Below are 12,306 nucleotides of genomic sequence, written 5' to 3'. Positions count from 1 at the left end.
CAGAGGTTTTGAATTGCTATGTTTTCATTTTCATTTGCTTCTCTGACTGACATGGGAAGCCCTGTGATCTTTGTCTTGGACTCCTTATTATTCTGTACTGAATTACCATGGTGAGCATAAAGGAGACAAGTGACAAGGTAGACCAGATGTCCAGGCTCTTGTGAGTTGGGTGGGGGGGGAAGAGAGCACGAGAAGGAGTAATGGGTAGGTAAGAAAGAGAAGACAAGAGGAGAAGAGGGTAAGTAGAGTAGGAAGGGAAGGAGGGGTAGAGGGGAAAAGGGCAAGGGAAGAGGATGGGAAGAAGGGAAGGGAGAGAGGGGCAGGTGGAATGAGGGAAAGGGGGAGGGGAGAAGTTAGACAGGAATGGGGTGGTGGGAGAGAGGATGTGGGTATAGAGGGAAGAGGCTAAGGAGAGTTCGGGAAAGGAGAAGGTCAAATGGGTAGCAGAAAGGGAGGAGTGGAAAAGGGAAGAGGAGGGGAAGGAGGGGGAAGAGGGGATGAGGAAGGCTGGCATTTACTGAGCAAATACTTCATGTCTGGCACTGGGCCCAATGCTTTGCAAATTCCCTCAAGTACATTTCAGAAAAGCACCTCACTGTGTGTAATGATATGGCGCCTTAATCAGCTTGGGCTGTGTAACACATACCACAGGCTGGGAGGTTTAAGCAACACAGATTTACTGTGTCCCGGTCCTGGGGGCTGGAAGTCCCAGATCCAGCTGTGGGTTTGGGTGGTTCCTCCCGAGGCCTCTCTCTCTCTGGTGTGTACATACCATCTCCACCTTATGTCTTCATGTGGTCATTCGCCTGTGGGTGTCTGTGCCATGATCCCATCATCTGATAAGGACTCCAGTCATACGGGATCAGGGCCCATCCTAGTGAACTCCTTTTACCTTAACCACTTCTCTAAAGACCCCATCTCCAAATACAGCCCATCTTGAGGTCCTGGGGGTTGGGGCTTCAACATGTGAATTTCAGGGTACATGATTCAGCCCATAATACATTGTCAGTATTCCACAGGGAAGGAAAATGAAGATAAGACAGGATATTTCAGAAAGGTGCACCCTCGTATGGGTCTAGCTGGCATGGAGAATGAATATGTCTCCCCCAAATCTATGACAAGCTAGAGCAGAGAGATCATGGGTCTTGTTGGAGGAGGGTCCTCACGATCTCCTGTACCTGGCTCNGATCTCCTGTACCTGGCTCTGAGGAGAGCTCACAGCCTCTGGGGGATGGCATTCTGAGTAGATGATCAGGGGGGTGGGGTCATGTGTCCAGAGGCAGAAGAATGGCCTCAGGGGCTCTGAGAAGGAGAGTTCAGAGAATGTGTAGATGAGGGATCCATTGTCCACATTGTAGAAGGAGACTGTGCCAGCATCACAGTCCAGGAGAATGCCCACCTGATGCAGGGGCTCTGGAGGGTGCAGGCGAACTCTTGGGAAGGCGAGGGCCCAGAACGTCTTCTTGTACAGCTCCAGGGCCCAGAGTCCATGCTGGGGGGCCTTGGGGATCCTTCCCTTCTGATCCAAGCTCTCCAGACAGACACCCACGTTCCAGGCCTTCCTGTGCCCCACCTGCACTTCCCAGTAATACCTCCCAGCNCCCCACCTGCACTTCCCAATAATACCTCCCAGAAGAGAACTGCTCCCGGGCCAGCACACAGGGGTCCTGGTCAAATCTGCTGGGGACATCTGGCAGCTCCTGGTCAAAGAACAGCCGCCTCACACTCTTCCCATCCTCAGACAGAGCGAGTTCGGGGCTTGCGGTGTCAGGGTCCAGGGATGGGCTCACTGTGGGAAGAGAAGAGGGTTAGGTTTGGGGGTTTGTGTCCCCAACCTGTGGTCCTACATGGAGTGGATCTTAGTGCCTCTGGGTTAGGTGAAACCGCAGCCTCCCTGGGAGTCCCTTGGTCCCCCTGTTTTCTGCCCAGGGCCCTGTGCAAACAGGCTATCCCAGTGCAGCTGAGACAGCTCCAGGTGGGAGCCAGGGATGGATTTTTAGCGATGAGGGGACATGGCTGGCACACTGTGAGGTCTGCTTGCCCTCTTGAGCTGTGTGTCTCAGCAGGTGTGTGTGTGAGAGAGAGGGAGAGACAGACAGACAGAGACAGACAGACATAGGAACTGAGATAGAGACAAAGACAGAATAACAAAAGGAAAGACAGATAGAGACATAGAGATGTAGGGAGAGAGATACAGACAGGGAGAGGCAGAAAGAAATAGAGAGATATAGGGAGAGAGATAGAGACAAAATAAAGGCAGAGAGAGACAGGGAGAGATAGAGACAGAGGGGCAGAAAAGGAGAGACAGATAAACAGATGGAGGGAGAGAGAGATGGAGAAAGAAATGGAGAGACAGAGACAGGGAGAGATAAGGAGAGAGACACAGACAGATAGATACAGGGAGGTAGAGAGAGGCAGAGAGACAGGGAGAGACAGAGAGAGATATAGAGAATGAGACAAGAAGAGACAGGCACAGATGACACAGGGAGAGAGCTAGAAAGAGAGACAGAGACGACACACATGTTCTACTACCAAGGACCTTAGATTAATCCAAAACAACCCCCCCTAAAGAGCATTCTGCTTGATTCTCCACTCACCATTATCTTCCACAGCTGCATGGACAATAATTTTGAGGTTTTTCTTCCAGCTGTCTCCACAGAGGACACTTCTCATCATGTAGCATACAGGCCACTTTTTCTGGGTCATGTCCATTCTTACCTCACTCTACTTCTCAGCTGCTCCCTACTGCATTGTATCTCTGGATTTCAGGGGTGAAGCTTCCCTTGGCCCTCCCACAACTTTCCACAGCTCTGCCTGGAGTCCTGCTCAAAGAGACATTCAAATACCAGGTTCTCCAAGGATAGAATAATATTAAGTATATTAAGTGTAAATGGAGAACTTCCTCATTCACTTTCCTAATACTCAAGGCCAGATGTATGCCATGGACCCCTAATTCCTATTTCCCATCCACATTTCTCCTGGGAGTTCCATACTTGTTTGTATATCTAGTGATTTATCAGATGTCCCAAGCTGGATGTCTGAAAACATCTCACTCTTAAGATGTCTAAGATGATTTTCACTTCTTTGGTCTAAATCAATCTTGTTTTGTCCCAAGACTTCTGTTAGATGAAGCCAACATGGGCCAAGCAAGGGACAATTGCTCCAAGGGTCACCTTGGGTCTTCACTTTGCCTTCTGATGCAGAACCCTGCTACTTGTGGCCCCAGGACCCATCTCACGGCTGTTTCCTCTCCTCCATCAGTGCCTCTCCCCAGCTTAAACCCCCTCATTCATTCTGCACCGTGCTTCATGTAACATCCAGACCCCTACCTTGGCCTTCCAGGCTCTGCAGGTCTGGGCATCCAAAACCTTCTCACCCCATTGGATCCTCTTTCACAAGTCCAGCACACCACAGATGGCATTCTCCTTGCCATGTAGGTGGATCCACCCCTCCTTCTGGCAAGGCTGTGGTCCCACTAGGGTCACCTAGCCCTTCATTTAGATGATGCTATCCCAGCATCCCCAGGGCCCTGGACATCCTACATGAATGCTCCCTGGCCAACTTTATTATTGTATTCCAGTTCATTCCTATAATATTTACTCTGATTTTTTCTAGTTTTGGTTAATGAAAAATCACTGACTGATGGCTTGCATCCCCACATAGAATCTATGTCCCTTGAGGACAGGAGGAAGCCATTTCATTCACTAATAGATGGCTGGCTGCTGACACAGGAGGGGTCTGGTCACTATTTTATATGAATTAACGAGTTAATGAGTGATGATTGGCTTCTCTCTGTCTCCTTCTGAACCCTCGACAAGTGGCTGTGCTCAGACAGGTGTCCCCACTTTCCCGGATACCTCTCAGGTGCCTGGTTCATGGTCTGGAGTTATGGCCCTCCCAGTCCTAAGGGTTCCCTGTCCACGGCCAGACTCTCCTCTCTCCACCCCACACCTCCACCTAGATGGTGTCCTGGGGTAAAAAGTCCCTGGATCTGCACTCTCTGTGGTAACAGTGTCCCCCTACCCTGCCAGTGGCTGTGCCTCAGGAGAGCTGGCTGTCTTTCTGCCTAGGCTCTGCAAGTCTCTCTCTCTCCCCCAGGTAGTAAACAGGAGCTAAGTTCTCTCAGGGCAGGAAACTTGATGTTTAGAGCCATGTGACTGTCACACACCAACTTTTACACAGCACTTCTGCACTCTGGAATAGAAAGGAACACACACACACGTGCCTGTGCATGCATATGTGCACACACAAACACACACATGTGAAGATAAATGCACAACAAGCACACACAACACAAACATACATGCACACATACACACACATGCAGGGGGCAGAGACTTCCAGCACCCAGCATGGCCCTCAGCATAGATGACCTTGTCCTCTGTCCAGCCTGCAATGAGACGGAAGATGTGAAACTGTGGGATTGTGCTGATCCATGGGGCCAAAGCTCAAGTTCTGGGAAACTAAGTAAAAAAAGAGCTAGTTCTAGCTGTGACCCTGGAAAGCCTGAACAAATACAAGTTCTTCGGTGCCCAATTAAACAGTAATCCGGGTCAGTTTCTTCTAGGGAAGGCTTTGGTGGAGCATATCCTGATAGCCCTGCCTCCCCACATCTGTCATGGGGACTCTGTGCTGTGCTCCCAGACTGGAGCCTGATGGCTATGGCCAAGGACACAGGAGGCAGGGGGGAGTGGGTGGGTGAATGCAACAATGCATATTGATGATGGGCCCTGCACCCACAATGAGACCCTGGCATGTTCCAGGCACACGGCTGCATTTCTCACTTGAGCACTTTCAGGATGCTCTCATCATACCCAACTGATAGACACTCCCAGGTTCAAGCTCAGAGCTGTCTGTCTCTGTGATGGAGACACTCCAGCTTTCCTGAAGTCACCCAGTGAAGAGCAGCTGAACACCTCTCCCAGAGAGAGGATTTCACTGAGCATACGGTAAGTGGGCAGTCCCTGAGCTACAGCCTAGGCAGGCCTCTCCCATCCATCCCGTGCTTGAGGGTGCACATAGGAGACTTCATGCAGGGCTCCACGTCTGTGCTCTGGATGGAAGGGACATATCTGTCCTGCCAGGATCTGCTTACCTTGGGAGTGCTGCTTCTCTGCTTCATAAAGTCCTCTTCCAGCTACACCCAATTCTTGTCTTTCTGACATTTCTGGCAGAGACAGGTGGCTCCAACTGTGATAAGCCCTGCCATAGTTAGGATCAGAGGCAGCACTGTCCTCCATGCCATTGACGGGAAACTTCTGGACAATGGAGCTAAAAGAGAGCCAGGGAGGCAAGAATATCAGTGAAGGAGAGCACCTGTGTTCTTAGGACACACACACGACAGGGTTTGTGGGTCAGGGGACATGATGCTTATAACTAACCTGAAATGACTCAGAAAACATACTTGTGTGTTTGGTTGGACAGCCCTGGACAGATGCACAGGAGAAATGGTAAGCAAATGGTAGAATGTTAAACACTGGGTGGCTCTCCACAGCATACTGCATGCCATTCTTGTAAATTTTCCATAAGCTTGAGGTTGTTTGGAAATGAAAATTATGTGCAGAGTGAAACTTCGAAGCCCCCAAGGTGTCCTTCAGAAGGTGAAGGCATAAATAGGTTGTGGCCCATCCAGACAATGGAATATTGTTTAGCACTAATGTGAAAGGAGCTATTGGTGCAGCCACTGTGGAGAGCCGGCTGGATGTTCTTCAGAAAATTGATAGTAGAACTACCACATGCTCCGTCAATCCCACTTCTGGGCATTTATTCAAAAAGTAAGAAATAAAAATATTAGCTCCAAAAAGTTACATGTCCCTTTATGCTCATTACAGCGTTGTTTACAATAGCCAAGATGTGGAAACAGCTCAAGTGTCCATTGGTGGACGAATGGATAAAAAAAAACAACCCATATTTATATAATGGGATAATATTCAGCTATAAAGAAGAAGGAAATCATGCAATTTGCAGCAACATGGATGGACCTTGTGGGCAATTTGCTAAGTGAAGTATGTCATCCAGGGAAAAATACTGTATGATCTTATGTGTGTTTGAAATTAAAATGAAACAAAACAAGACAAAAAGCCCAAACTCCCAGAAAACCAGAAATCCCAGCTATAGATGCAGAGAAGAGATTGGTCATTTCCAGAGGAGAGAGATGGGGGTGGGTGTAACGGAAGATAAGGGGCAAAAGGTACGAATTTCCAATTATGAAATAAAGAAGCTCTGGGGAGGTGACGAACAGCATGGAAACTGTGGTGAATGGTGGTGTGTTGTATCCTTGGAAAGTGTAAGAGAGTACATCATAAAAGTTCTCATCACAAGAAAAATATTTTGTCACTGTGCAAGGTATTGGATTTTAGCTACCTATTGTCCAGGGTGTTCAGAGCTTTTGTGGCCTGAGCTGAACAGAACACTCACGGGGAAAGTGATGGTTGACCATCTTCTTCTTCCGGAGGAGGGGGCTGGAGATGGAGCAGAGGAGGCCCCACACCTCCTTGTCCTGGATGGTCACATTGGACACCACTGCGAAGAGGCCCGTTGTTGGTGAGGCTGAGAGGCGGGTCATAGAAGGTAGGGCCTGTCCCCTGAAGTCTCTCCATCGTACCTGGGGCTCTGGGTACCAGCCTTCCGAGGTGCACTGTGCCCAGAAACCTTCACCCTGGATGGCTCTCACTTGGATTCTGGGCTTCAAGCCCAGCCCTGTGGGAAGAGACGCCCATCCCAGTCTCCATAACCACCAGGGCTTCCATCAGAAAAAGTACAGATCCTGAGAATTCCAGCAGGGATTAGAGATTCTTCGCTTACTACTGACTACTTACTCTGTGTAATGTTCATATGCCATCTATTACCCTTGTTCCCAGAAAGCACAGGACAAAACAGAAAAGGCCCAGGAACATCAAAAATTCTTTCCTATACTGCAAAATTAGTTTCTTTTCTCTGTCTCTCTTTCTGCTTCTGTCCTTCCCTCTCTACCTCTGCTCCCCTCTTTGCAGATTGGCTCAGGAAAGGGAGAGAAGCAAACTTAGAAAACAAAGTCCGGTGTCCTGAACTGCGTTTCCCAAGAATCACTGCCCCTGGTGAAAATATGTTACTGCATTTGTGGGACGTGCTCAGGCTTGGGCCATAATAGGATGATCTGCACTGGGCATCAGCTTTGGGGAGAAGCTCTGGGGGAGACCATGAGCCCCAGCAGCTTGCCCTTACCTGCCACTGTCAGCAACAGCCTGGCCTCTGCGGACACGGTGCCATCTTTGAAGTTGCAGTGGAAGGTCCCGTTATCAAAAACTGTGACATTGTGTATCTTCACTGTGGCTTTTCCCTGGTCCAGCCTAGCACTCAGGAAGGTGGTCCTTCCCTGGTACTCCCTCATCTGTTCTTCCTTCACGTCTGTGCCATTCTTGTGCAGGTGCACGACTTGAGATGGCTGGTCCCTGTACCACCGAAGCTCCATGTCCTTGGCACTGATATTGAGGGACAGATGACATGGTAGCTCCACATTCTCCCCCAGCACAGCCAGAACGGCTTTGCCAGGCCCACAGACGGAGAAATCAGCTTTCCCTTAGGAGAGCAGATCGGAAAGCCATGGTTAGGCTGGGTGTGAGGAGACAAGGGGCCCTCTCGCCCAGACCCACGTTCTCCTGGAAAGGACGGCTTGGATCCTTGGCTGATGGCTGGCGTTGGAAGGTGCCAGCTCAGCCTCCTCTGGCATTCCCCTCTGGCATTCCTCTCCATATGGGGGGCATCCTCCTAGCATGGGGTGGGGGGAGCTCTCCTACCTTTTGCAGGGACGCTGCAGGACAGGAGCTGCAGGATAATGAAGACAAGGGAGCAGTTGGGTGGAAAGTTGACTGGATCATGTGCATTTGTCATCCCTGCTGGGCACAGACATCAGAGGCTGAGTTAATTTCTGTCTCTTTCTCTGTCTGTCCCTCTTTCGTATGCTCTGTTTTTCTGTTTGGTGGGAGGTAAGACACCACCAGAAGGCTAACGGCAGTGGAGAAAACATGGCCAGGGGAGGGAAAGGTCGCTCTTCACTATCTTGGCCCCTCTCACTCCCACACAAGTTATTCGTCCTGGAGCTGGAGAGACAGCAGCTGTCTCCACCTGGTGCTGTGTCCATCTACTCTTGGATATCATTTCTCTTATCCTCATCTGTCCACAGAATGACTCAGACACATCCTCCAGCGAGTGGACTCCATCTCATCACGTACTGGTGTAAGAGTACTGCCTGATCCTGGCTCTGTTCTATCATGAGCACAGAGAGCGCTGGGGGAGAAAACACACCTCTGACTTAGTGAATCCAAGGTCAGGACTCCATCTGTCCCGCCCTTCAAGCCCTCTTGACCCTGTTGCTCCCAAGGAAACCTGTGCAGTTGGAAGGGGAGGGCAATGAGCCCTAGGGCTCCTTCGCTGTGGTGGCCTGAAGCTAAGACACACCTAAGCTTTACTATTTATGGTGAATTCAGTTTCAAGGACACATGTTCTGAGATTCATCTGCCACGTTCTGGGTGATTTCACCCAGCAGAGCCTTGCAGGTGTGGTGTTTCCATAAAGTACAAGGAAGCATGTTGGCAGATGCTCTCATCCTCCTCGATGCTTGCCTTCGTTTGGTGAAGGCCCATGGGGTCTCCCTGTCACTCAAGAATAGGGACAGGGTGTGTGTAGAAAGTAAAGACATACACGAGTGCCCTTAAAGTAGAAAACACTCACCTGGCCCAAGTCCAGCTGTAGCCTTCCCGGGAAGCTCCTGGTGGCCTTGAGGGAATCAGTTTAGTTCTATGTAAGTCCCAGGTGGGGCATAAAACAGTTCTTCAGGCTGTGTTTGGCTAGAGGAGCAGCTGTGTGTCCCAGTTTCTGTACAGTCCTCCTACTACTTATTGTAAAAATACCAACTGCTCCTATTTTGCAGTTGCAACAAGAATAAAAAATATATAAACTAAGCACTTCCTACAGGGTGTGGTCAACAGAAGTGAACACACTGACTGTGAGGAACAAGACCCTGGTAGTAGGAGATAAGGGGAGAGAGGGGATCAAGCAAGGTGGCCCACGGAGCCTTGGGTGGGAGATACAGCTCTTGAGTGCTGGGATCTAGGCCAAGGGCAGAAGCTGGGGGATTCAGATAAAGTTGCTCCCTTATCAAAACACCTCCAGTCCTTGACAAGCTGGGCTATTTTCTTTGGGAAAGTTTCTCATGATCAGGTTGAAGTTGGCCAATTTCTGGCACTTCCCCTGGAGACTCCTATGGAGGAACTCGGCAACCTCCCCCTTCCTCTCTGTGGCCATGGCAGTCTGTCTTCACTGGGGGCTGACTTGGGCCAGGTCCAGAGCACTCACCTCATGTACTCCTTCCCTGAGTAAGACACTTGACTAAACCATGCCTGCTCTTCCCTCTTGTTGACTCAAAGGTCTAGACATTTTCTGGGAGAGTTTCCCTATACAGAGGTATAGAGAAAGCTGCACGGCCTTCTTGGTGGTGAGGTGTTTAATTTAGTTTGGCAAAATGTTATGGAATGAAGGTTTGTGCTTCTTTCCAAACTTGGTGCTCACACATGGGCTGCCAACCCAAACCCTCACCTGCATTCCCCTAGGTAGCGGGAACTAGTTGGTGAGGGAGTTGCTCCGGTCTTCTATATACACATGTAGAATTATGCCTGCCGCTCATTTTCTTTTTTTCCCCATAATATTATTTTTATCATTTTCATCTCCGTATGCATTCCTTGAAGCAGATAATGACCTCGGCTAAAACCCAGATACAATGTCCTTATGAATCAGAATGGAGGACTGGGGAGGTAGCAGCTAGAAGGAGCAGGTAGGATTCTGAACCATGATAGAAGCAGGTGATGCTTGCCTGGGAGAATGAATCCTGAAGGTGGGCTCAACTGGACAGGGGTCCTTCCTGGGATGGAGCTCATGCATGCCCCACAGTCTTTTATCAGAGTAGCAAGAGCTACGGAAGACATTGTCCAAACCCCTGAGGGGCAGTGTTGAGCCTTGATTGGGGACAGGCTCCCTGACGTGCAAAGGGAGGACAGTGTTGAAGGGCAGACACAGGAGGCCACATAATGTAGGATCCCATTGCCATGAAATGTGCACAAGGGGTAAATCCAGAGAGATAGAGAGAGCAGATTTGTGGTGGTCAAGCAGTGGGGATAGGGGAAATGGAAGGTAACTGTGTAAGGGTTTGGGGTGTGATTTGGCAGGAGACAGATGTGGTGGCTGCACGTGGTTGTGAATGTGCTGTGTCACTGAGTATTCACTTTCATGTGGTTGATTTTATTTATATGAGTTTCACCCCAATTGGAAAAAAGAAAAACAAATGGAAAAAAGAAGAAAAAGAGCAATGGATAGAAAAAAATCAGTATTGGAAACTAAGAGCGGAAAAAGTGAAAAAAAGAAAGTAGGAATAAAACTAAAAATAAGAGAAAAAGACAAGTTGGTGAAAGAGTAGAGGGACCTCATTTCATCTGGTCCCTTGAATTTAGCCGGTTAACTATCAAACCATTCTGAACACCCACAAATTCAGCCTGAGATGTAAGAAAATATATGTGGAACTCTGCAAGTAGAAAAGTTAACTACTTTTTGCAAGGTAGGAGGTGTGGAGCTGTGAATCTGCAGGGAGATATTGGGGGAAAAAATGAAGTGGGGATGGAGCCTCCATAAGCCTGCTACTGGAAAGTGATGTAACACTGAAGTCCAAAATTGGAATCCTTAGAAATCTGCTCCAGTGATGGGCCCAGGGGATTAAAGGGCAGAACTCTAGGTGGGTCATTTTAGTCTCGAGATCCCAGAAGCCACAGAATGAACTGGGATGTCTGAACTGATAGAGTGCCCAAGCAGTGGAGCAGGGAAGCTGGTTATGGTCAGAGAGCCCAGGAGGGACCTCTCAGCTCCGGTCACCATAAACCGAGATCTGGGTTGGTAGGGAGACCGCTCTATACCTGAGCGCCTCAAAAGGACTGGAATGTGTGGTCTGTTTGCCATCCCCTGAGAGGGATGAAACGGCTGACCCCACAACTGGGCAACAGCTTGTAGTGCGATGGTCACCCCAGAGAGGACAGTAAGGCGGCACCCATCCATGGCCCAGGAGCAGTGGAACATGGTATGGTACGTGCAGGAGCCCACAGCTGCTTGTGGTCCCAGGGCACACAAGGGGCAGTGATGCTTCCAGGAGGAGTACGCTGGGCACATACTGCAAGACTCTGCAGAGTTTGGCACACGCAAAAGTGAAAAATGTTTGTCCTAGAGCATTTACTGAAGAGATGGGACCATGACCATTCTGCTCTGGGCCAGAGATCCGGTCATGCCATTTTTATTCGGATCCTATAAAGAGGTGTGGAAAGCCTTCAGGGAACAAAATCGACACAGAAGACCAGCTTACACTAAACCCAGCCCCCTGGCAAGGGGTGGGGCAACTGCGCCCAAAGACACCTGAGAAGCAGCACAGCAGGCCCCTCCCCAAGAAGACAGCCTGGAAAAACAGGTGGACAATAATATATGGATCCCACAAGACTGTAAAACTCCAGCACCAGGGGAAAATAGTATATTCAGCTCCAGGTGTTTTCTCATGATTCATTTATCTTTCAATCCAATATTTTCCATTTCTTTCTCTCTTTTTTAAACTTTTCCCCATTTCACCCAGATTCTTTTTTTTTAAAGATTTAAAAAATTTATTGGTCAGAGAGAGAGAGCACAAACAGAGGGAGAGGTAGGCAGAGGGAGAAGCAGGCTCCCTACTGAGTGAGGAGCCCAATGCAGGGCTCAATCCAAGGACCATGGGATCATGACCTGAGCCAAAGGCAAATACTTAATCTATTGAGCCACCCAGGCATCCCAGTTTCAATGACATTCTTATTTACCAAATTATGTTTTTATTTTTTTAATTTATTTTTATTTTTTTTAATTTTTTATGTTTTGTTAGTCACCATACAGTACATCATTAGTTTTTGATGTAGTGTTCCATGATTCATTGTTTGTGTATAACACCCAGTCAAATTATGTTTTTAAGTCACTTTTTAACTTATTTTTTACATCTACATTTTATAGATATATGCTTCATTTTAGTCCTTTTACTACTTTATTCAATTATATATATATATATATATGTTTTGCATTCTTTGCCATTTTGGGATGTAGTGTCTTCTAACACGTAGACAAAAATTCAATCAGGAACAAGTGGATCACCCGACTTTGTCCACCCTGCAAGATTATAGTCTCTCTCCACACCCCCAACGTCTTTTTGTTTGGTTTGGTTTGGTTTGCTTTTCTGCTGTGGTATCCGACTACTTCGGATTTGTCTAGGGTGTATTT

General features: G+C 48.5%; 1 protein-coding gene across 1 annotated transcript; it reads right to left on the bottom strand.

Moving 5' to 3' along the window:
* Window positions 1-1,162: 1,162 nt before the first annotated feature.
* Window positions 1,163-8,959, bottom strand: LOC100484478 (butyrophilin subfamily 1 member A1). The gene is made up of 7 exons (XM_034653281.1): window positions 8,710-8,959; window positions 7,776-7,871; window positions 7,204-7,557; window positions 6,418-6,699; window positions 5,096-5,271; window positions 1,608-1,789; window positions 1,163-1,573 (listed from the first exon to the last, which is right to left on the bottom strand). Exons 4-7 carry the CDS (start codon window positions 6,597-6,599, stop codon window positions 1,163-1,165), a joined length of 951 nt encoding a protein of 316 aa, XP_034509172.1. The 5' UTR covers window positions 6,600-6,699; window positions 7,204-7,557; window positions 7,776-7,871; window positions 8,710-8,959.
* Between the last annotated feature and the right edge of the window lie 3,347 nt (window positions 8,960-12,306).

The sequence above is a fragment of the Ailuropoda melanoleuca genome, unplaced genomic scaffold (genome assembly GCF_002007445.2).
Source record: "Ailuropoda melanoleuca isolate Jingjing unplaced genomic scaffold, ASM200744v2 unplaced-scaffold7563, whole genome shotgun sequence".
NCBI lineage: Eukaryota > Metazoa > Chordata > Mammalia > Carnivora > Ursidae > Ailuropoda > Ailuropoda melanoleuca.
Note: the sequence above shows the minus strand (reverse complement) of the source record. Positions and strands in the feature narration are given on the sequence as shown.